Raw genomic sequence first — 25784 nt, 5'->3', positions numbered from 1 at the left:
AAAAAATAAAGAAACATAAAAATATATTTAAAAATAAATTAATTAATTTTATATGTTATTTCAAACTTATTTCACTTATTTTATCCCTTCTATATAAAGATTTAAAAATATAAAAGTTTCTAATTACTTTCAATTATACTTTTATTTTTATTTTATATTTTTTTATAGTAAAACTAAGTATAAGAAAACCATTTTTTACGAAAAAAATTTTATATGTTAAACAATTCAAGGTTTTATTTCACTTCCCTTCTTCTTTTTGCCTTTTTTAGGTTTTTCGGACCGAAATTGACTTCATGTTACGCTAATAATAAGCCATTTATTTGAAAATATATATTGGTAATATTGGGCGTATCAATATCATCGTTGTATGATGATATCACATCGGTTTTCATGAATGAAAAAAATAAAATTAAGATGATATCAACTATGAAAAGCGATTTCCAACACAAATTTGTTATGTAAAATCCACTCTAAACCTAAAACCTAGAATTGGGCCGGCTCAAAAATGAGGAAAGCACTCTGGCTTCTGCTACCCAAAGCCCAGTACCTAGAGTAGGGCCACTAAAATCTACTGGCCCGGCCCGTAAGTATTTATGAAAAATTACGCAGGGATGAGAAAGCCCGGTACCCAGTTTATGGCCACTAAAATCGACTGGCCCGGCCCATAAGTCTTGATGCTAAAATACGCAGGGATGTGCACAACTTCTCAGCCTTCGCCCACCAGCCCAAAACCCTAAAAATCACAACACAACACTCGCACTATAAATATCTTCAACATTTTCTCCTCCTAAAATTCTCGTCCGAAGCTAGGGTTTCTGCAACTCCACAAATGGTACGTCTATATCTGTCTACTTTCTCTCTCTTCAGAATCATATGTATGAAGAATATGTATTGTATGAGATTTTGATTTTGATTTTGATGTTGAATTGAACAGGGTAAGGGAACAGGAAGCTTCGGAAAGAGGAGGAACAAGACCCACACGCTCTGTGTCCGATGTGGACGCAGAAGCTTTCACCTTCAGAAGAGCCGATGCGCTGCTTGTGGATTTCCTTCTAGCCGGATCCGAAAATGTGAGTCATTATCTGATCTCTTACGTTTCTTGTCCTTCTTTTGTTGCCGAGAAAATTGAGGCAAACAATTATAAAATCATGGTTTCTTTTGTGGTGTTGTTTGGCACTTGTTCTCGAAAAATTAGGTTATTTGGGTGGTTGTTTTTCTTTTCCTATCCTTTGTCGGAAAAAATGGAGGTTTCTGTTCATTCTGACCGCGTTTATATCGAGTATACGTGAATTATATGTGATCGTGGGCTTCTCAGAGGTTAATTCATAGTGTATTGTGATCCCTTGATGGCTTTCAAAAAATTAGGGTTAGCAACCAAACCCACTCTTGTTTGTTCAAAAAATTAGGATTAGCAACCAAACACACTCCTCTGTTGGTTCCCAAATAAATAGGGTTAGCAGCCAAATACAGTATTTATTAAACAGTCTTTTCATTTGATGTTGTTGCAGTTTTGGCTCATTTTGTTTTTCATTTATAGATTTTGAATATTATGACATTTTATGTGTCTCGGATGTATCATGTACTCTCTCTCTCTCTTTTCTTTTTTTGCTTAATTTTGGTACGCCTTAATCTTCATTGTAACTTTGGAAATGGAAAAGCTTCTGCTGTATTGGCTTAAAGATATAAAATATAAAATAAAAATAAAAAATTGAATCGAATCAACTGAAGACATATGCTCAATTAAGCTGAGTAGTTAAATAAGGTGCAGTTGGAGTGGAGCATTTCCCTCTTTACTAGATTTTTCCATCTCCCAAATTGGTAGCTATTGTGTTTTTTTATTGACATGCATATTGTTTTATGTTAATTGCTGTTGGAGGAGTCTTTTTCTCATTTTTATAAATTTTTAACAATTGTTGTGCTTGAATTTGCATGGAAGGAATGATTATGCCCAATCCTGGTATTTATAACATTCTTTAATTCTTTGTTTGGTTGCTGAAAAATTGGAGGAGAAGTGATGAAAATAGTGATGCTTAGTTTTAGCTAATTGGAAATGGAGAAAGAATCAATGCCACTAAACCAAGTAATTGCATGACATTCAGTTGATAGGTCAGTGGAGGTTGTCTGCAAATCATTCACTTATTTGTCTAAGAATTGGTGTGAGGAATTATTACTTTTTCTTTTTCACCCTATATTTCTGAGGAATCAAGATATCTGGGTCCATCTGAACTTCATCATAACATTTTTAAAGGGACAAAAAACAGGGGTTGTTTTTAGATGTAGGGAAGCAGCTTAGGAAGGTGTGGAGGGCTGCCCTTTATTCTTATTCGGGACTGTTTGGACAGAGAAGAATCTTATAGTATTTGTCAATGTGAAACAAATGATTCAAGCTTTAGAAAAACTATTTGTGTGCTCTTTATGGATTTGGGTAAGGAAGTTTCACTTCAAGCCTCTATGTCTGTGTTGGAATTTGTTGATTGGTTGAGCACTTTTTTTGTGTAAGGTCTTTTTTGTTGTTCTGCACCTTTGTATACTCCCTGTGTACTTTGTTGCACATTTTTTTATTAGCCGTGGTTAATATTCTAATTTGTCCATCAAAAAATGGTGGGGGTAAAACATGAGTTGTTACTCATCTGTTTGCTTGTATTGAGTTTGAATTCAGATAATTGGAGTGTGAAGGCAATCCGCAGGAAGACCACTGGAACAGGGCGAATGAGGTATCTCCGTCATGTTCCATGTAGGTTTAAGAGTAACTTCAGAGAAGGTAAACAATTTCCCCTTTGGATTCGCAGTTTTCTCAATGATTTTTGTTCTGTTAGGGGTCATCATATTTTGTTTTGGTTATTTGACTACACATTGTTTTTGTTTTGGGTAGGTACTGAAGCAGCTCCAAGGAAGAAGGGAGCAGCAGCCTCTTGAGATTCAAAATCCATTTAAAGTCTATTTCTGTTTTAGTTTTTCTGAATTATGCAAAAACAAATTTTGGACCATTACTGAGTGTACTCAACTTGTTACCAAACGCATGTTTTTCCCTACTTTGGAGATGTTAAATTTATATACTATAAGGTCGGATGGTAACTTATTCATATTTCTCATCATATATACTCATGGTTTTATGTAGGTGTCACATGTTTGCCATAGCTTTGCATTAACTAAACAGTATGGTAGCTGCGCCTGTACATTGACTCTAGCTTTTTCATGCATAACCCTTGAGAAGGTTCAAGGCGCAGTTTCCTTGCTGCCTAATGCCCTTGGGCAATTCACCACCCCCTTTTTTGGGTCCTTTGTCACATAGGGCGGTTACCCTTTTGTTCATCAGGTTGAAGATTTGCAATGCCTGTTCAAATTCGAGGATAAATTTTACCATGTGCTTGGATGTAAGAAATAGGATGGGAGTGGGTTGGGCTGAATTATAATTTATGTGGAAGAGATGAATCTGGAATCCAGATTGGGTTTTGGTTTTCATAATTTAAAGATATTCATGAATGGAATTGGAATTGGAATTGGTTTCTTATTTTTGTTTTTTATTTCAATGTTTAAAACATGCCCTGAATCCTGAAATTTATCAAGAGGACTCCGTATATATTTGGCCAAGGAAATTTTAACCGATGGAATTGGAAAATTGAAGATTCATCTTAAGTTCTCCCCACACCAAGCTTTCATGATAAAAGTTCTAGCTACTGTCGAATGAGTGCTTCACAATTTTAGTCCCAAGAGGCTGATCAGGTAAATCCCATGCTTATTAAATCATGTATCAAACAATGTAATCATATGGTTAACCCTCTTTTATGATTTTTTTTTTTTTTCTTTCTCTTGATCTTAATCCTTTGTTAATGTATATATTCAGTAAGTTCGATTATATTAACTTACCTTGAACCCCCACCCAGAATTACCCATTTCAATTAGATAGAAGTAACCACACCAAGTAATTCTAATTTGTGGCACTACCTCACAGTGAACAGAGGCATCTCCTTCATTCTAAGATTGCACTCACATCAAACCAAATACAGAGACTAGACCAAAGCCAACATACACATTCCTGTCAGACCCTTATCCCGGGGGAAGCAGCAAGGATTAGAAACTGATCTTCCCTCAAGTTACTAAAAACAACAATAATTTAATTGCAAGGTGTGTGGTGTGTTCATTTGATCCTGGAATCAAGGCTTCAAAATGTATCATTGGAAAACCACACATTATCTTTAGAGAACCAAAAATTTAACCGCTAGTACTCCTACATTGCTATTAGGAAGTTCAGTAAAACTTCAAAACTTGGAATTGCCGCAAATTTGAAAGTGTACTTCTTTATTCCTTTAGTGCTTGAGCCAGTAGTTGCGAAGCTGAGCCATGTGCAGTAGTATCTCATCGCGACCTTGATTGGTTACACTGCTGGTCATAATCCAAGGTGGTGCTGTTTGGAAGAAGTCGCATATTAATCCTTGAAAATCTTCAACATTTTCTTCCGGTCTCTTCCCTCCATTTTTCTTCTTTTTGCGCTTGTCACATTTGGTGAAGATCAATGTCATGGGAATCTGAAAGGACCACATGGTTCAATAACAGAAAATTGATAATGGAAGCATCCAGTTGCGGTTAAGGAAAACACCATCTTTGCTCAAGGATTATATTTGGCTGGCTTGCTCAGAACAAGGAAACCCAGGTAAGAGCAAAAGATTCTATGAAGTTCTTGTCATGTTTGAAGTGGGAAAACTCATTAGTGCCTACTAAAAACCATTCTGGGGATTCAGTTCCAAAATGATCATGCTTCCTCCGTTTTCCTTAATTCTGAAATATCCCCTAACCAAACATGGTGGAAGGTGGGGAGGAGGTGAAAAGGCTGAGCTACTACTGCTCATAGAACCATGACATGACAATTTTTTTGAAACCCAGAGTATATCGATGCCAAAGCTCATGTATCTAGTGTGGCTTCATTTCAAATCCCTTTAAATATCTTTTTTCCCCAATGTTGTATATAAAAGACATGAAAAAATACCTGATTCTCACCCAGCCAACTGGCATATTCGAGATCAATCTTTTTAGCAGGAATGCTAGCATCTACAAGAAGGAATACAGAAACTAAGGTCGAGCGGCTCTGGAAATAGTCTTTAGTGAACTTATTCCAATCAGTTCGAAGCTCTTGTGGAGCAGCAGCATACCTGTACAGCTTACATCAGAATGTTGTAGAGGCATAATCACATTTCAACTGATATAACTTGGGATATCAACTCACACAAGTTTGTGGAATGGAGTTAACTCATCAACTTAACTGGAGAAACCACAGCTCCAGATATCATATAAGAAAAGGATAATGTCACTATAAAAATATACAGGCATTTAAAAGACGGGTGTCTCAGATTTAAGATTGTTTAACAACCCTTTTTTCCCATATATATAGCAGTTAACTCTGTATGAATTATACTAAACCAAACTGGCCCAGAACTTGGCTGAGATCCAAACAAGTTCTAACTGAGACATTAAAACCTGGCCAAGGATAATAAACTTGGATGAATTTAGGGTTGACTTGTGAATTTGACAAAGCAAACCAATAACCAATAATAGCCAAGAACAATAGGCCACATGTCCTGGACAAGAATCAATTAGTAATGAAATTATCCTGGTTAGAATGAATCACTGATCTAAACCATACCCATATCCAGGCAAATCCACTAGATACCAACTATCATTGATCCGGAAATGATTGATGCATTGTGTCTTCCCTGCAGGTTGAAAAAAAAATAGCATTAACTCAGGTCCTTTTCCTTCCCACATTATAAAACAAAAAAAAAAAAAAAAAAAAAAAGCTTGTAAATTGAATAAAGTAAGCCAAAATCCCCAAAGAATCATTTTTGTAACGTTACATAAAATATGGGATCCAAATTAAACACTCAGGGAGGAGGCAATTTGATACAAAAAGTCCATGGATACAAAAAAAAATGTAGTCTAACAACTGCTACAGTTGCATTGAAGCTTCTCTTGCTCATATTTTTCAAATTCAGTAAACAAAAACAAAACCTTTGAAAGGTTCATAAATTTTAAGCATGTCTAACCAAATGGTACTAAGGTGATGTTTGTTTTTTTAATTTAATACTGAATGTAATTTGCTTTCAAACTTTAGATTATTTATTTTTAACTTTTTTTCTACTTATTACTTATTTTTTAAAAAATTTGACTAAATAGAAAAAGTTAAAATATTTGGCTTTTTGCTAAATGCTAAAAATAACATTTTAAAACAATCAATACACAATCTAAACACAACCCTCATCCCTATTAATACTTAATACTTAATACTTAATACTTAATAAAAATAAAATAAAAACAAACAACATAATACTTAATACTATTAAGTTGTATTTAGAGTTAAGTTAAATTAAGTTCTATTTAACATTAAGTAAAAAAGCAAACACCACCTAAGTCACCTTAATGCTGATAGAAGAAAGTCAGTGGGGTGCCAATTTGATTTGGAGGAGTCTTCGATAAATGCAACTCAACTTAGTATATTGATTCTCATAGTTCCCCCAAGTTAATTGTATTCTAAAACTCTCTCCTATGTGTTTTTATTAGCAAGAGTGCCTAAGCCTCCTCAGTTTAGCAGTGTGAACTACTAGCTGCAATACTAAATTGCTGATATGTCATGTCCCCATAATTAAGAAGTCTTAGTAGAATTTCCTGATACATTCACATATCACTAAATGCCACATGATTAATGTTTCGTGCATCAAAATGCGCTCTATTCCTTCAGACAATACTAGTGCATTGTTTTCTTTTTCTGTTTGATAAGTAAAAGAAGGTTGTATTAATTGATTTAAAAAAGTATACACAATGTATACAGAGCAACCAAAAAAATAGCAAGCACCAATACACAAAAACTAGCAACCACCCCCTATGGAGTACCTAACCAATCTACAAAATCTAAAAATGGCATTAAACCATCCCTAATGTACAATCTAACCCAATCACAATTCTCAAAGGCTCCCATGTTTCTCTCCCTCCAGATGAACCAAAAAAGACATAAAAGAGCAATTTTCCAACTCTTTTTCCTTTTTTTACCAACAAAGTAACCGCCCCAACTCAAGAGCATTCATCTCACTGAGGAATGCATAATCCACTGTATATCAAAGAGAGCAAAAATCAATTGCCACAACATGCAAGCTTTCAAACAATGAAAGATAATAAGATCCCCCCATCTCTTCTTTTGCTTTGCTCAAACAGCATCTATTAGGCATCCTCCAACCCCTCTTTTTGAGCCGATCTTGAGTCAAAATCTTTGCCCACGAAGCTTTCCAAGCAAAAAAAAAACTAGCTCTTGTAGCAGGAGTTCCAAACTACACCATAAGGGAAAGGCTCCGCTCTCCTACTTGTCGAGGAGTAAAAAGACTTAACTGAAAAGTAATGATTCTTTGTCTCCAACCACACCATACTATCATCATTACCCAAAGAGATGGAATAATCATGCAGCCTCCCAAAAAAGACATTAGTTTCCTCCAACTCTCAGACATTTAGATATCTAAAGAACCTAAGGCCCCAACTACCACCATACATCAACCACCTAAGCATATGTTGAAGAGGCTATAGAATAAAGATTCGGGAACGAATCCCTCAAAGGCATACCACTTATCCTTCCAGATCAAATGATGGAATGAATGTAATAGAACATAGATCACATCCCCCAATAGAAAATTAAGAAAACAAGGCAAGGACAAAGAGGTCATCATTTAAAGGGATCAAGTGATAAACTCCCCATACAATAACAGAAGATGCTTAGAGTCGTTAAAGTCTGGATTATCTTAAGAGTCATTGCCTTTCTTCCAACGATCTATCAAATCTCGAAAACTTTGATCAGTACACTTTGGAGGCTATTATTATATATGTTCTTGGTAGTCTCTTCCACTGTATTCACGAAAGACCTGCAGTTCGCATTTCCACTCTGATAGAACATCTTGATATGTATATAAGATCCCAAGCTAAATTGTTGAAATAAGTATTGGCAAATTTGTTGGCTTTGACCCATAAATTAGTAAAATGTAAACTACAAGCATGTTTTAGGATGAGTCTAAAAAGGGCTAAAAACACTTCTTAATGCTTCAGAGGGTTTTCTTATAAAAATTAGGTGCTTCACAGATTTTTTTATTATCACTTTTAAAAATACAAAGAATCCATTAAAGTGATTCTTGGATAAGTAGGTGATTCCTCCAAAAATCACTCAATTTTTGTTATATAGTATATTACCAAAAACATGGTAAAAAACACTTTTTTTTAGTTTATATCCAACCACAATGGGATTCTCTTTAAAAGTGTTACACAATACAAGTAGAAAACACTTTAACTCGAATCACTTCCAAAACAAAACAAAAGGAAAACAAATCAACAAAGCACTAAAAAAACTTCAAGAGTATCAATTAAGAGTGTGTTTGGGAGTGTTTCTACTCAAAGTGTTTTTAGTTGAAATGTTTTCTCTGAAAGTGTTTATAAGTGAATCATCTATCAAGTATTAGTTTAAAAAACACTAGAAGTAATTTTCCAATACTACAAGTGATTTTTCAAATTTTTAAAAGGATCTCCTAAATTTTGTCAATCACCTCATTTGCTTCTAAAACACTTTTTAAGCTAGGAGCCCTCCCTAGGATCACTGCCAAACAGACTCTAAAAGCACATTTGTATAGTTTCTAATCGCATTGTGTTTAATGAAAGCGTTCGAAGTGTTTTAATCACCTATCAAGTGCTTACCTATCAACCGCTTGTTCCTAAAACACTAGTAATGATTTTTCACTTTTCAAGTGCTCTCTAAAAACGCATTTTTCTTCAAAAACACTTGTTATACTGGAGTGCTGCCAAGCGCACTCTAAGCCAACAAAACGCCACCGTCTTGAAACCAGTCTTGTCCTTCAATTTTGAGGTATTTCACACGAACCAAATCCCAATGGTAAAAATATACGTTGGTTTCGACCACAAAATCCATTCCAAAGATGAAATTGAGAAATAATCAAACTCACAACAGTTTTAAACAAGCAACAATTAAACGACGGCGTTACACTCACCGGGTTTTTTGGAGGTAAGAGCGAGCCGTTTACGGCGAACGAGCGAATTGAGCAAAGAGGATTTTCCCACATTAGACCGTCCCACGAGGGCAAACTCAGGCAACCCATCGGAGGGACAGTCCTCAGTCCTGACACTGCTCTTCACAAACTCAGCCTGCACAACCTGAGCATCATTAGCATACTTACTCAACACTATGTTGGAGCCCTTCAAGATTCTAGCAGTGAGAGGGGTGCTGGTGGCGGAGATGTCAGTTTCTGGGGGCACAAAAAGGTTTTGAAGGGGAATTTGGATGTGGGTGTCAGGGGTGGAGATGGGTGGTGGATGAGTAGTAGAACTGGTGGCGGCGGCGGCGGTAGTGAGGGTGGACTTGGGAATGCGGAGGAGGGAGAGGTGGTGGGTGTAGAGGGAGGGCGGAGGCGTGGAAATGAAGAAGTGGGTGTGGAGCTTGGGTAGATGTGTCACTACCATTTCTCTCTTCCAAAGCCCTCTTCCCTTCCCCTCTGTATTGAATTTAAGGGGTCCCCTTGGGGATTTTTTGTGACTTTTGTCTTCGTTGCAAGAAATATCACAATTTATCTTAAAGAAATTTGGTACTTAGGAAACTATCATTTGCTTTCAATAGAAATTTGGTAGAAAATAACTTTTCTATTATAAAATGTTTGTTTGAGTCACTTACTATTTGAAATTCTATACCTAAATTGTTAAATGGTCATTATATCCTTTAAATTTGTCTTAGATCTCGTATAAAATAAGACACAATGAGAATGTCCTGTCAACATAATGATAATTATGAGAAAAAACTTTTGACACTATATTAAATGGAATTTCTTTAACTATTTAAAAGTATTTTAAAATTATAAAAAGTCATTAAAGTTAAATAAATTTTAAAGACGTCATAGAAAAATACTAATAAATTTAGATAAAAATAAACCTCTATTTACACTCTCAAGTCTCAAACTCTTCTATGTCTCAAACTATTAATATTTTATAAAATCATTCAAACTAGTAAACGTAATAAAATTAAAATCATGATTTATAACTTAATAAAATTCATAACCATAACCCAAAACCTAACCCTTCCAAAAATTCTATTTAGGGAAAAAAAAAAGATGATGAGAAGATAATTGCGCAATACTTAGTTGTAAGTTTTATCCAAAGATTATAAGGATGATAAGAAATTTTATTAAAACATAACTATATTATAAGTATGGTAAAACAAGAAATTAATTTCAAAATGTTATTAATATTTGTTATATATTAAATGGGGATGACAATTAGACAAGTTCTTTTGTACTTAACCCACTCCATTTCTAATATGATGAGATTGAAATAAATATAAATAGATTTGAGACAAATTTGAAATTTTTTTTTAAAACCCATGACAAGTTTAGGATGGTTTTGATATAACCTTATTTTGTCTCTCCATTATATATAATATTAAATAAATTTTATTTTTTTTCATTTTCAACTTTTTTTAATATTATATAAAATCAATATTTTTCATAAAAATAAATTTTATATATGATATTTATTTAGTTATAAATTGTGTTTATTTTGAATATAATTTAATATTTTAAAAGTGCAAAATTGAAAACATAAATAAATGAAGTGGGGCAAATATGGGAATTCCTGTACTAGCCTTGTCCCACCTTTTTTTTGTTTTATGGGGATGAAAATTAATTTAAATAAATGGGATGAAATTAAGATGAAGTGATGGATGAGTCTGTACTATTGTCATCCCTAATAGTAAAACATTTTTTATAATAAATTTTAAAAATCATTTAAAATATAAAAAATTAAATAATATAAAGATGTGTTTACTGAAAAGAGAAAAAAGAAAAAAAAAATGTCACATGAAAATTACTATAAAAAAGTATAGAAGATAATATGCTAAAGACAATAGGAAAATCTAAAAAAATATAAAAGAAAATTTAAATTTAAAGGCAACATACATAAAGTCCGTTTGACAACTATTTTCTATAATAATTTGTTGTTCGTAATAAAAAATCAAGAGAACACGTTTGGTAATAAAAAATTATTTTCATAGAGTATTTTCAAATAACATTTTTTAGTTGTTTTATATCGTTTTCACTTGTTTTTTAAGTACTATTTTAAAAAATAATCATATAAACATATTGAATAATTAAAAACAAAACACTAGATATAAAATTTATTTTTAAAACATATTTAAAAATATTTCAAGTTTTCAAATAGAATTTTGTTTTATAAAATATCATAAAATTGTTTTTAAAAATTGTTTTCAAAACTAACAACCTATCCTCATAAAATACCCACGAATATCTAACAAAACTATACAAGTTTTCAAACTGAAAATGTTATAAAGAGACCCATCCACTTATGGTATACTATTAATTGTTATTTTATCCTTCTAATTTTTGTTACAAAAAATTATAATTTAGGGTTTGTTATTTGTATAATTATAAACAAATATACAAAACTCAAAAAGGGGAAAAAATAATTTCTCATAGGCTAGAAAATAGCATGAATTAAATAATGTGAAATAAAAAGTAATGAAAATGTCACATTGAAAAACCTTTGTTTGATGGTATTTTGTTTTTGGCTTTAAGGCCAACTCACCATCGTTGAAAATAATCATGAAATAACGTATTGTATAAGTTAAATCAAAATTTATAGAAGAAGTAATTATAAAATTTATATATATTTTTCATAATTATAATTTTTTCAATAAAATTAATATTATAGAAATTGAAATTTTTAGTGAAAAAAATTATCATTAAATTGGTCTTCAAAAAAATGTGTTTTTTCAATTCGATAAAATTTGGAATCGATAAGTGATATGTCTGACACACATTTGACATATGACATGATAAAAATGTTACACTTGACGAAATCCGAAAGATTATAAAATTTAGCATTTCAAATAAAATATCCACAATTGTTGTCAAAAGAGAATTAAAACAAAAAATAAATTTATTCTCTTGAAAACGAAACAAATATTTTAATCAAAGTCAAAAGATAATAAAAATAAATAAATAAATATTATCTTGTCGGTAAATTTCATTAATAAATAAGACAAGTTATTAAAATCAAACAACTAAATATTAAAAAATTCTAAAATTTAATTCTCTAATTTTAGAGGTAATTTCCTTGGATGGAAAGACTTATTTGAATCGGTAAAAACAACTCTATACGAAAAAAGAGGCTTGACAAATAATAAAAATTTTCAAAGTTCAAGAAACAACAAAAGTACTACACATACTATCTTCATCTTTCAATAAGTTTATTAAAAAATAAGGCACATGAGGCCTTCGTTTGACCTTTAAAATCAAATAAATAGTTTCATCATTATCTTCCAAATTATAATCAAGGTGAAAAAAATCATAAACATGTATTATTTTGTAAAATGATATTACCATGAAGATCATAACTCACAAATTTAATTTTGATAAAATTTTGTTTTTCATAATTTTTCTTATTGTTTTACTTACAAGGCTTTCACGAATTTCGTACTGATATAAAAATTGATTTGGTTATAATACTTAAAAGTGCAACCAATTAAGTTATTTCATGAATGTATTTAGATTTCGTTATTATATACTCGTTATTTTGTTATTAGTCTTGTGCTTTCACCCTTATTTTGAAGTTTTTTTTTTCTTAAGATCGACGAAGAGTCACACAGTGTTAAATTAGTATCATAGTTTTTACCTTAAAAACAAAATCATAGCTTCACATAATTCAATCCAAACAAGACCTAAAATGTAAAATGTTATTATTCATAATTTAAACAAAATAACAATATTTAAAAATATTAAATTATATTTCACAAGTATCAACAAATGCAACAAATTATGTTACACGTGCATTTAGATACCATTGTTTTTGTTATTTTATTATTTTTCTCATTATTTGTACATTTATTTAATAATCCCTTTTTTTTTTCTTTTTTCTTTTCATTGCATTCTCAATGGTAAGAGATCAAGAATGAATACTATATTAGTCTTCATTTTTTCCAATAAAAATTTAGTCAAGCTTAAAAACAAATTGAAAAAAGGATTATGAAAAATAGCTTTTTATAACCATTTTTAAAAACTATTTTTCATGTTTTATAAAACAAATGTCTATTTGAAAACCTGAAATGTTTTTAACATATTTTTAAAAATGGATTTTATATATAAAACTTTATTTTTAATCATTTTTCATATTTATATAATTATTTTTAAAAATAATCCTTAAAAATAAAATAAAAACAATTATAAATAACTAAAAAAATTATTATATGAGAATATTTTGTTTTTTATTTATAAAATCAAAAAACTACTTCCCATAATTCAATTTAAATATAATAAGAAATATAAAATACTATGGTTTAAAATTTAAAAATTAAATAGAAACAATATCATGTGTTTGATAATTTTAGGAAATACTTTTAATAATTTTAATACTTAAATTTTTTTATTATTTAAATTTTAAAAATGGTATAAACATTTTCTAAAATCACTTTAAATCTCATGTTATCACGGAAGTTTTAAATTAAGCCTTATTTGTTAATTTTCTAAATTTTTGGTCTAAAACAAAATAACAATATTTAAAAAAAATATTAAATTATATTTCATAAGCTTAAAATAAAGTTATCGCCCATTGGTAACTTATTTCCTTAATTTCGACATAATTAATATATATTAATGTTCGTGAAAGAGTTTTTCTCATATTCACAGGGCTGTGGCCGGAAGACGACGAGCAAAAACCCCAGCTTCTGCTGAATCTGCTATGGCTCCTCCGGCACAATCTCAACGATCTCCATCACCTTCTCAACCTTCTGGGTAAGTCCTCCATTTCGCTCTAACCCTAATTCAGATCTTCCTCCGTTTGGTTGCTCAGAAATTTCTTCAAAATTGGATCTTGTTGTTTTGGTGGTTCAATAAAGTGCAAAAAATTAAGCCTCGAACAGGATTGATGGTTGGATCCGATCATCCGAAGCATTGAAAAGTGTATCTGCGAGAATTTTAGTTTATATTTTGATTTCGTATGTTGTCATCAAAATCTTATTCAATTTAACTCTTTCAGAAACCCTCAGTCAATGTCTGCTTTTGGTTATTGAAACAACTGTAGGAAACTAAATAAATTTGGTTGTTTGAATCTTACGATGCTCTGTTTCATTATTAGGAAATTAGAAGGAACAGACTTGGAACTTTGAGGCTCAGAAATAAAATTATGCTCTCAATTGAGCTTAAGATGATTGGTTTCCTTAGTTGAGTCGCGTGCTTATTATTTTCTAATTTTTATTTTAGTAATTTCCTCTCAATTTTAACAACTTCCAAACTGATTCAGAGTGAAAGTTACATTTTCCTGGGAATGAAAAAGAATACGATGTGATTTGTGAATGATTCAAATTCAGTTCTATCTCACTCTCTTTGAACCTTAATCCTACCAGAAAAGGTGAAGTCTCAGATCTAAAGTTGCAGCTCCGGCAGCATGCTGGCAGCCGGGCACCAGGTGCTGATGATGCAAAGCGGGAGCTGTTCAAGAAGGTGATCTCATACATGACAATTGGCATTGATGTGTCGTCGCTTTTTGGTGAGATGGTGATGTGTTCAGTGACATCTGACATTGTTCTGAAGAAGATGTGTTATCTCTATGTTGGGAACTATGCTAAGGGAAATCCTGATCTTGCACTTCTAACGATCAATTTCCTTCAGAAGGATTGTAAGGATGAGGATCCAATGATTCGTGGGCTTGCTCTGAGGAGTCTTTGTTCGCTGCGAGTGGCGAATTTGGTGGAGTACTTGGTGGGTCCCTTGGGATCAGGGCTGAAAGATAGTAATAGTTATGTAAGGACGGTGGCAGCTAGTGCAGTTCTGAAATTATATCACATATCAGCTTCAACATGTGTTGATGCAGATTTTCCAGCAATGCTTAAGCATTTAATGCTTAATGATCCAGATACTCAAGTGAGGTTTCTTTTCTTGGAGCAAGTTTTCTTCATTTGTACGCTTGTTTAATGCTTGGTTTAGTAGTCCATTCTCCTTAGCTATTGCATATGGTTCTGTTGTTTAAAAAATAAAAAATAAAATAAAAGGAAAGGAAAAAAAAAGAATGAAACTTCAAATTTGTCACGTTGGTCTGTGCGGATGAACGTTGACATCACATGCCTGTTTTTAATTGTATTGGAGATAATGAGCGTTGTGAAATAAACAGAATGCAGCTATTAACCATATGCTAATGTTGGGTGTAATCTGTAAATAATTTTATTTATCTGGAAATTAATTTCCAATACCATGTACACTGTGGTTTGGTTTTGAAGTTTGCAATGCAGAATCGCAGATAAGTTCATCTAAAAAATGAAGCAGTAATCACATGGGAGAAACTTCGTTTTTCATCCAAAGAAGGAAAAGGAAATCACATGGGATAAACTTTGTTAGATTTATTCTTAGCTGTTTTTCATAGAATATGTTAAAGTAGTTGCTCAGGTGCTTCCTTGGGCCTTTGGGTGTGCCAGTGTCATATTTTATGAAATTGTTGTGGATTTTGCAAGAAAATCAGTAATTAAGTATAATTGCATAATAGATAGATTATTGGAGATGATCTTTATCTTTATTTTGCCTTATGACTTCTATTGCCTTGTGACTTCTATTGACTCTATCATGGTTTCTGTTTATGTCCGAAGAATTTTCTTTTTATTACCTCCCTTCATGTCAAGTAACATCAAATATTGTGTGCTGGAGCATCCATCCATCTATCTCTCGCTCACCTATCCCTCACAATGATGAACATCATCTTTTGCTATTTTTCTTCTCTTCAGGTTTTACAGATGATTTGGGATGGAATTTCTGTTTGTTGTATTAGTTAGTGGTTTTCATTTTTTTTATCAGGTAGTTGCAAATTGTTTATCATCTCTACAAGAGATCTGGAGCTCAGAAGCAAGTACCTCTGAGGAAGCATCCAGGGAGAGAGAAGCTTTGCTTAGCAAGCCAGTGATATATTACTTTTTGAATCGGTATGTTCTTTCTCTTAGGCATTGGAATAAATCAATATCCATGCCTTGGACACTACATCTTTATTAAGAATGGATGCTTTGCTTTGTTGCATGTCTTTGTGTAGGATCAAGGAATTCAGTGAATGGGCACAGTGTCTCGTACTTGAGTTGGTCGCTAATTATGTACCTTCAGATAACAGTGAAATATTTGACATTATGAATCTCCTGGAGGATAGACTTCAGCATGCAAATGGTGCTGTTGTCCTAGCAACGATCAAGGTGTTTCTACAATTGACCTTGTCCATGGCTGATGTTCATCAGCAGGTACCCTAGCAAAACATTTTCTTACCTTGTTTGATAATTTATATACTATTGATAGCTATAACAATATTTCAAATGGAGAGTTGTAGCAGTTTGTACAATCTTAGAGGAGCGACTCCGAGGTGCTTGGAAATTTGGTCATTTTGTGTGCATGCTATTCGGTCTTAAATGACGTTATTCATATATAGGGTATGACTGCATTTAGTTTTGTAATTAATGACTCTCTGGATGATTCAAGTTGTCTTCGCGATCCTTTACTGGAATTTTTTTTCCTTTTTCATGGTTGTGATTTTTTAAAATTTCTTTGGATTACAGTTCTGGATACCATTCTTGGGATAAAGTGGTTCCTTTGACTTAAATAAGAAACTGAAGAGAGAAAATTGTCCTTAATTCTGTATTAGAGATCATGGTTTCAGTAGCAGGTTATTTGAAACTCTCCTAGATTAATTAAAGAGTATTAATACTCTGCCGAAATCTATAGCTTGTATTTTTTATATTTCTTAATGAATTACTGAAAATTTTAATGCAAAAGGAAACGTGAGTACATGCATCCAAAATTACGAAAGCTGCTGAGCTCGGAAAAAGATTAGGAGGAAAAGAGAAACAAAAACTGGCTGCAAAAAGGAAATCTGCCTTCTGTGAAATATTTTGTTTGGGGTTGGTCCTGTTTGTGTTTGATGTTTTAGGGACTAAGGTGTTAGGAATCAACTGAATAACTAAACTGCAAAACATTTTCTAGTGGGTTTAAGTTTCTATATTGGAAGGAAGAACTACTGCCCCACTTTTCAACTCCAGTCAAATAGCAGAGCACCCCCTAAGAACAGAAATCAGAGGATTTTGTCCCTTCGAAGGGAATCACTGGCAATGATCAAGTACTTGAGAAACTGGGTTGACAGATATAGGAGTTAATTTCTGTAGAACAGATGGTACAAGATCATGGAGGATAGGGACTCAGAAGATGCTTTCAGAAAATCAGATCATGCCCACATCCTTTATCATTGTAGAGATAAATTCTATATTACTGATTCTGTGAATTTCAGTTACTTCTGCCAATAGCAAAGATGTGGATGTTATGATAAGGGTGTGAGAGTGAAAAGTGAATGTTATGACCATACATAGTTGCGTGTGGACTACAATTGCTACTCTATTTCTGTTACATGAATATATGATATGTGAGAATTGAAGATAAAGAAGTATAGGTGTGGATTAGCCTATCAGGACTCAATGCATTTGAAAACCTCCATAAAATAAGCATAACCTGACATTCTCAAACTCATCATTTATCCTAACAGCTCTTCATTACTATTGTTTAGCCCTAGATAACTTCATCTTCTACTATAGCACTGTAGATTGTTTGAGGGTTATAATTACTTCATGTGCATAGCAGCTATTAGTCCAATGTGCAAACCCTGCTTACTTGGTATCTTTCTGTTGGTATCAAGGTTAAGCAGCTGCTTAGGTTAATTGCTATGTTTATTTATTTAACATTGACGGGGAGAGATATTACTCTGTCTGACTGAGGGCATGTCTATTTGCTTCTTGTGAAGTTTAACGTTTTACCTTGCTTGCATAGACTTGTAGAACATGTTATGAAGTGCACAACTTTATTTCTAACCTTCCTGTTTGTTGCTCATCTCTATTGATGGGAGTGACTGGATTTGTCCTATATGACTTATGTAATATGGATAAAGTCGACACTCTTTAAATGATTTTTTTTTTTTTATATTCAGGTGTATGAACGGATTAAAGCCCCTTTGCTTACCTTAGTGAGCTCAGGAAGTCAAGAACAATCTTATGCAGTTTTAAGCCACCTTCATCTCCTGGTGATGCGGGCACCCATTCTATTTTCCTCCGACTACAAACACTTCTATTGCCAGTACAATGAGCCATCTTATGTTAAGAAGTTGAAACTCGAAATGTTGACTGCAGTGGCAAATGAGAGCAATACTTATGAAATTGGTAAGCAAATAACATCTCATTTTCACTAAAGCCTCACATGAAATATTTGCATGAGTAACTGTGCGTTCTGTCCTTTTGGTGACCCACTTTTATCTCCATAAACTTTCAAGTATGACTGATGTGTGATCTTATTGAGTCCATTACAGTGACGGAATTATGTGAATATGCTGCAAATGTTGATATTCCCATTGCAAGAGAGTCAATCCGGGCTGTTGGGAAAATAGCACTGCAGCAGTATGATGTGAATGCTATCGTTGATAGGCTTCTTCAATTTCTTGAGATGGAGAAGGACTATGTGACTGCTGAAACTCTGGTGAATTTTTACAGCTGTGCCTAGATGCTTGGATTTTCATTGTGATTGAATTTGAACATTGAACCAAACTCCAAAAAAATTTATGCTCTTCATGCATAGAAGTAACATGAGCATATGATTTAACTGTTATTAATCAGATTGATACAAGTCTGGATTTCTCTCATGTAGGTGCTTGTAAAAGATCTGCTAAGGAAATATCCACAATGGAGTCATGATTGCATTGCCGTTGTTGGGAATATCAGCAGCAAAAATGTTCAGGAGCCCAAGGCCAAGGCAGCTCTTATATGGATGTTGGGGGAATATTCTCAGGACATGCATGACGCTCCTTACGTTTTAGAAAGTGTAGTTGACAATTGGGATGATGAGCATTCTGCCGAGGTAATTGAGCTCCCTGTTGCTAGAGTTTTGTCATCTTTTACCTTTTTTATTTAGCACCTGCTCACTTCTTTGGCTAATTAGCTAAGTGTGTTCATTGTTAGTAAACTTGGCTGTTTGGGCTGAACATTGAATTAACCTTCTAATGGATAGTGAAGTAAAATAAAGAAAATAAATGAAAAGGAGCGGGGAATCAATTGGAAAGAGGCTTTCTTACTTCTTTCTCTTGTTAAAAACCGTGCACAGAAATTCCATCTTGCACTGCCCCCCCTTTTTTTTAAATGATAATAATAATCCTGTTTGAAAGATAGTACCTAATCTTGCTCCTTCGTAATCAGGCTCTTAAATGTGAGCTCAATTGGAGGCAAATCCAAATGTCCACCAAATATTAGATTTGTTTACCAAACATCTCTACAGCCATCCCACACTATCTAGACGCATATGCTGCGCAGCATCTCCAGGCACCTTTTTGGTCCTTATTCTGCATTAATGACTTCTTTTTCTTATACTGGAAGGTGGTACATGTCTGTTTCAATTGGAGAAGACCTAATATGGTCCCCCCTGAATAGGATTGTGTAGATGGAAAAGTGCCTATTCAGCTGTTCCATTTCTATATAGAGCCATCTCCTGGATAGCAATTTGAACATGTTTTTGGTCCTCATTCAGCAAAACGACTTCTTTTTCATTACTAAGGTAGCATGCACTGCATGCATATGTATGAGCCATATCCTGGATACTAATATGAAGCAGGTTTTTGGTGGTTATGCATGTCAGGGAGTTCATTTGCATTTTCTTTAAGTATGCATTGTATGCATGAATTCAAATTTATTGATTTCAGGGGGGTGACTGAAACTTGAGATCCACCTAGTTTTTGATGAAGTCCTAATTTCCCCCTGTACACTCTTGCATCTACAGCAACTTATTTATCTACTAGTATCTCTGTTTTATTAAAGGAGAATTTAACTTTCTGTTATACATTGTTGACGGGCATACTTCAAAATTTGAACTACCACTGTATTTTCTTTTAAGCATTGTTAGAAATTTCAAAGTCAGGTCCCAAATTCTATTGTTGATTATGGCAGTCACTTTGAGGTAATGGATTATCTTGTTGGACAGGTTCGATTGCATCTTCTTACAGCAGTACTCAAGTGTTTCCTGAAAAGGCCTCCTGAGACTCAGAAAGCATTGGGAGCTGCATTGGCTGCTGGTCTTGCTGATTTTCACCAGGTGCAGTTTATTTTTAAGACTTTTTTCTAAAATTTGAGAAATATCTAGTTCCCATTTGTTTAATAGTTGGGAGTGGGTTGTGCTAGAATGGTCTATTGAACTTTGAGTTTATTGCAGGATGTTCATGATAGAGCCTTATTCTACTACAGGCTTTTGCAATACAATGTATCTGTGGCAGAGCGTGTTGTGAACCCTCCAAAGCAAGCTGTTTCAGTCTTTGCAGATACTCAAAGCAGTGAAGTCAAAGATCGCATATTTGACGAATTTAACAGTCTATCTGTTGTATATCAAAAGGTATATCAAGCGGTTTCCGATCTTTTCTTTTTGTAGGCAAGTGATTTCTGATCGTCGATATTAACATAGTTTACCTAAAATTACTTCCATTGAAACAATTGGGATTTCTAGATAGATATGAACCTTCATTGCAAATGCTGTGCAAAATCCAACCTTTTATTTTATTTTATTTTTTATTTTGGGTTTTCTAATTTTAGCTCACGAGTTGCCTTTTAGAACTTCCTTTACACATTTGGCCTCAACCCTCCCTCCCTCCCAAAAAAGTTCTAGTGTACTAAGAGATCAGAAATCATGCATATGAGTTCTAATGTGGCTCATAAGTTGAAACAATTCTTTTGTGGGCATGGGGCTGGAACTGCAATCCAATTATGTGGCAACACAGTTCTTGTTCTGTGATTCTCTGTAAGTGCATGCACACACAAACATACACTGGCCTCATCATCGCTTCTCTGTATGCTAGTTGATAATCTTCAGTTAGTTAAAATATTTATGTTTTTAAATTTGCCTCATCAATTTTCTGCATGCTAGTTAAGACTTCCTTTTGAATGTTCTTAGTAGTGTTCAGCTCCATTTTGTTCCTGGGAAGAGTCAGGGAAAAATGAATAGAAAAATGCAAAGTAGTTGGGAGGAGTATTGAGGAGCAAAATATATATAAGATAAGCTACAAGGTAAACTGGTGGAGAATTGAGTTTCTTTAATTCCTCTAAACAGTGAGGAAAATGATCTCTCACACTGCTAGCATCAGCACCTCTCTGCTGTGCTGTGACTGCAGCTCCCTCCTGCCAGCATTGTGATTAGCTCTGTTATCACCAGTCACTTGTCAGCACAGCTGGTGATGGAGTTTCCGTATAAAAGTTGTAACAAAAATACCCTATTCTAAAAACAACTTTTTGAACTGATTCAACCCCTTTTTCTTAATTCTTTTTAATTAGCAATACTTTTACAGGTATCTTTAATTCTGAAGTTCTCAATATGTTATTATTTGGCAGCATAGTTAAGTATTCCAATCCACTTTCTCCTTTACCTTGCCCAATGAATTGGAATACCATACATACTGCTTCTACCTTCATCATCTTTTCAAATTTCATTCAGCAATCTTTGGAACAATTCCCCACCTATTATCAAATTTACCCCATATCTTGGAAAAAATACTTCCCCTAATAGGTATGCAGTATTTCTCCCAAGTATATCTTGGTTCCTGGTTTTCAAAATGTTGTTGAACAGCTTAATAGGCTATTCCAATCTACTTTTTCCTTCACTCTCACAATCAATTGGGATACCATACTTTGAGATTTTTCCTCCATATTATCCTTGCACATTTAGGGCAAGTGATTAGAAGAGGGATTGAGGATGTCATGACTTGGCAGGTGTCAAAGGAAGGCTTCTTTACAATTAAATCCTTTTACTCCTCCCTAGTAATTTGCAATTTGAGTAGGTTCCCTTCAGATATTATGTGGAACCCTTGGGTCCTGAAGAGGGTTACCTTTTTTACTTGGGAAGCTGTATGGGGAAGGATTCTAACTCTGGATCAGCTAAAAGGAAGGTTGTGTGTTTACTGAGCAGGTGTTACTTGTGCAAAGGAGAGGAGGAATCAACAAATCATGTGCTCCTTCACTGCTCCATGGCAGCCTTGCTTTGGTAGCTTATTTTTGCTCTTTTTGGTGTTCAGTGGGTGGTGTCATCTTCAGTCAGGGATGCATTCTTAGTTGGCCCTTTGCTTTTGTTGGGAAGAAAAGTAAAGAAGGCATGGAGAGTAGCTCCTTTGTGCTTATTTTGAACCTTATAAAAGGAGAGAAATCAGAGAGTCTTTGATAATTCCAAATTGGCAGACCAAGCTATTTCACGGTCCATTTTGTACATGTTCTTGGATTGGGTCAGGGTGCATGTAGGTTTTAGCTTGTTGTCTTCATTTGATTTCATTGATTGGCTGGGTTGCAAGTGAGGTGAGGATGTAGTTTTGTGTGTACCCCTCTTCTTTTTTGGCCTTAGGTGCCTTGTATGCTTCGTGTGTACTTTTGGGTGCCCTTCTTTAGGCATTCTTAATACAATTGCTTTTACCTATTTATATAAAAAGGATTATCCTTGCACATTTTGTTCAGCAAACTTCAGGATGATCTTCTCCCTTTCCTTTAGTTTAGGTTAAATACTGTTTATCATCCTGGTTTATTGTAAGAATCATGCTATAATTGACATAATTGAGATGGTATAGTTTTTAAGCATTCATCTTAAAGCAAAATGGAAATAGGATTCGTTTTACTTTATGATAAATGGTTAAAGAACAATGTTTCCTCTGGGAGGGAGGGACAGAGTTGTGTCATATTTCCCCATTTGTAGTACTGCAATCAGGTTCCTGGGTATCTGTACTGGAATTGACAGGCCTCAGAAATTTTCCTCCTCCCTTTCCTTATTTTAATTTAAATTGTCTTTGTTATCCTGGGGTACCTTATGAACAATGTTAGAGCAAACAAATGTTTTTCATAATTGAGGTGTTATAGAGTTTTTACCATTCATCTTAAAGCTAGATGGAAATGGGGTTCATTTTACATTGGGATAAATGGTAAAAGAATGGTGTTGCCTTTTGGAGGGGGGGAGGGATGTAGGGAGAGAGAGAGTTGCATCAGATTTCTCTGTTTGTGCTACTGTTGATCAAGTCCCTGAGTATTCTTTAATAGAGTTGACAGACGTCAGAAAATTTCATTTTCCTCTTCTCAATGCTTGTTTTCCACTGTTCCATATTTAATGCTGATCCTGTTCTCATTTCTATGATAGATTAATAACTTGTCCATTGGTACAGATCAAAATTACTGACAGTTAAAACTTCTTCCAGCCATCTTACATGTTTACAGATAAGGAACACCGGGGCCCATTTGAGTTCTCAGACGAACTTGGAAGTCTATCTATTGGGGCAGATTCTGCAGATAATGTCGTTCCAGCTCAGAGAGTTGAGGCAAATGACAAGGATCTGCTTCTAAGTACTTCAGAGAAGGAAGAAAGTAGAGGTGCCACTAACAATGGTTCTGCTTACAATGCTCCTATGTATGATGGTACTTCTATGCCCACAGGTGCTTCACAATTGCAATCTGAACTGGCAATTTCAAACACAATGGTACCATCCCACTCTCCATCATCAAGCTTGGCCGTTGATGATCTGCTCGGTCTAGGTGTACCACTTGCACCTGCATCTCCTCCTCCTCCTCCTCCTCCTTTGAAGCTTAATGAAAAAGCTGTTCTAGATCCAGGCACCTTTCAGCAAAAATGGCGCCAACTACCAATTTCTTTATCACAGGTTAACTTCTCTATTCATTCCAGTAACTTTGTTATATTTCCTTTGTTTCTATTCATTAAGCTGGTATGATTTTTACATATACAAAAAATAAAATAAAATAAACTAGGATTTTTTTAATTCCTTCTCAGTCTTATATATGGTCACAGGCTTTGTTATGTCATAACTCATAATGATTTGTAGTATGTTTATTTTCTGGCTGATGCTACTTTCTGCTGTGTTTGATGATTACAAAGTTCATTTCCATTGGTCATGATGATATTTCCATCCTAGAAAACTATACTGTGGAATCAAGGGAACTTGAGTTGAGGCCGTATGGACGTAGAAAATAAGCTGAATTGCACATATATTTCCAGATATAACCTCTTCCTTGGGCATAGGCTAAGTAGATAACAAACTTAAAAATTTTAAAGCGTAATAGTTTTCTAACTTTTAGCTTTCCATTTTCACATAACTGGCTTACTCCTAGTAGGACCACATGTTTTCTTTTCATGGACTTTTGACATTGAAGCCCAAACGATCAATTCTGTCTGGAAATCTCTGATGAGAGAGCAAGCTGGAACTAGGATTATGTTTCTGGCTAACTAGTTAGAGTATATTTGTATAGGGATATAGAACGTGACTGAATTTATTTTGAAATACTACTACTGACGCGATGGTGTCTTGTTTGGAATGGGAAAGAGTGCTTCAAATGAATAGCAATAAATATTGATTTGAGTTTTTATTGATTGGATTTCTCCACGTTATGTGGAGCATGGTAGGTGGGCTTGTTAAACTTCGCAACATGACATCTGCCTGATACAGTTGCATTGCTTGATGAGTCTTTGGTTTAAATAATAAAACTGACCTGATGAGGTCTTGTTGGAGGGCTAAAGAAGGCAAGTAGTGCACCAAATGATTAGCAAATAAAATTGAGATGGTGATTTTTAAGCTCGAAACATAGGTAAAAATCTTGATTGAACTGTTATTGACTGGACTGTTCCTTGTTATCTGGAGCAAGCTCCTTGGCTTTTTTAGCTGTGCAGAATCTGCCTGTAACAGGACTAAAGAGGTCTTGTTATTGATGCTCATTTTTATATGGCCCTCTTGCTCTCTTACAGGAGATGTATGAGAAAGGGAGGAAAGATTTGGTTTGGTTTATAGTTCCTGCTAAGTTTCAGAATTTAAGTTTATCTTCTTATACCTGCATGGATATACATTTCAATTTCTCATTTTTTTCTCTCCGTAATTCTGATTGTTTGAGTTAATTATCTGGAGCAGGATTACAGCATGAGTCCTCAAGGAGTTGCTGCATTGACAAGACCTCAAGCCTTCCTCCGGCACATGCAGGGCCACTCCATCCACTGCATTGCCTCAGGTGGTCAAGCCCCAAACTTCAAGTTCTTTTTCTTCGCGCAAAAAGCAGAAGAACCGTCAACCTTTCTTGTAGAGTGTATAATCAACACTTCATCAGCTAAAGGACAAATAAAAATCAAGGCCGATGATCAAAGTATGTCACAGGCCTTCTCAACTTCATTCCAATCAGCCTTGTCTAAATTCGGAACAACATAGTCATCATGCAGATAGGTCTCTCTCCCTCTCCCTGAGTGCCCAGCTGAACATAGGTATTCCTCGAAGGTTCTTTGTTGTAATGCTCCTCCAGGAGGAAAAATGAAGAAAAGGAAAATAAAGTATCAAGAAAAAAAAAAAAAAAGTTTTACAGACGTTTTTGCTGCGGTGGTTTAATGTATAATTCGAGTGAAGATGGGGAATGTTTTTGTTCCCCCTGATCTCAGAACCCGGTTTTTCTCTCAGATTCTGTTAGGATATGTTTGATCAGCTTCAGTTCTGTATTAATTTTATCATTTCTGCATTTAGGCATCTCTATACCTTGACACATCAGTAGCATTTGTTACATTTTACAGTGCAGATTCTCCCATGTTTTGCCCATCTTCATCCAAATTGCTGATTTAAGTTTGTGGTGTGATGGGAGCTGCTGATGAATGACAATTGCCCATCTTGTTCAATGAACAATACAATTCAAGCCAACG

The 25784-nt window shown here is 34.2% G+C and overlaps 3 protein-coding genes across 4 annotated transcripts; 2 read left to right on the top strand and 1 right to left on the bottom strand.

The window, feature by feature from the left end:
• Positions 1-691: 691 nt before the first annotated feature.
• LOC117912903 (60S ribosomal protein L37-3-like) lies at positions 692-3115 on the top strand. The gene is made up of 4 exons (XM_034827698.1): positions 692-832; positions 935-1070; positions 2660-2761; positions 2873-3115. The coding sequence occupies exons 1-4, from the start codon at positions 830-832 to the stop codon at positions 2914-2916; spliced, it is 285 nt and encodes a 94-aa protein (XP_034683589.1). The 5' UTR covers positions 692-829; the 3' UTR covers positions 2917-3115.
• Positions 3116-3932: 817 nt separating this feature from the next.
• On the bottom strand, positions 3933-9530 carry LOC117912902 (GTP-binding protein At2g22870). Of its 2 annotated transcripts, XM_034827697.1 has the most exons (5): positions 9027-9530; positions 5639-5708; positions 4985-5147; positions 4267-4526; positions 3933-4233 (listed from the first exon to the last, which is right to left on the bottom strand). In XM_034827697.1, the coding sequence occupies exons 1-4, from the start codon at positions 9493-9495 to the stop codon at positions 4308-4310; spliced, it is 921 nt and encodes a 306-aa protein (XP_034683588.1). In that variant the 5' UTR covers positions 9496-9530; the 3' UTR covers positions 3933-4233; positions 4267-4307. The 2 variants fall into 2 exon arrangements, with proteins under 2 accessions (XP_034683588.1, XP_034683587.1); XM_034827696.1 differs by having other exon boundaries at positions 3947-4526.
• Positions 9531-13716: 4186 nt separating this feature from the next.
• Positions 13717-25635, top strand: LOC117912114 (beta-adaptin-like protein A). The gene is made up of 11 exons (XM_034826584.1): positions 13717-13829; positions 14441-14957; positions 15879-16003; positions 16108-16306; positions 18034-18262; positions 18409-18575; positions 18744-18953; positions 20067-20177; positions 20295-20471; positions 23299-23757; positions 25015-25635. Exons 1-11 carry the CDS (start codon positions 13777-13779, stop codon positions 25303-25305), a joined length of 2538 nt encoding a protein of 845 aa, XP_034682475.1. The 5' UTR covers positions 13717-13776; the 3' UTR covers positions 25306-25635.
• The last annotated feature ends 149 nt before the right edge of the window (positions 25636-25784 follow it).

The sequence above is a fragment of the Vitis riparia genome, chromosome 4 (assembly GCF_004353265.1).
Source record: "Vitis riparia cultivar Riparia Gloire de Montpellier isolate 1030 chromosome 4, EGFV_Vit.rip_1.0, whole genome shotgun sequence".
Classification (NCBI taxonomy): domain Eukaryota; kingdom Viridiplantae; phylum Streptophyta; class Magnoliopsida; order Vitales; family Vitaceae; genus Vitis; species Vitis riparia.
Note: the sequence above shows the minus strand (reverse complement) of the source record. Positions and strands in the feature narration are given on the sequence as shown.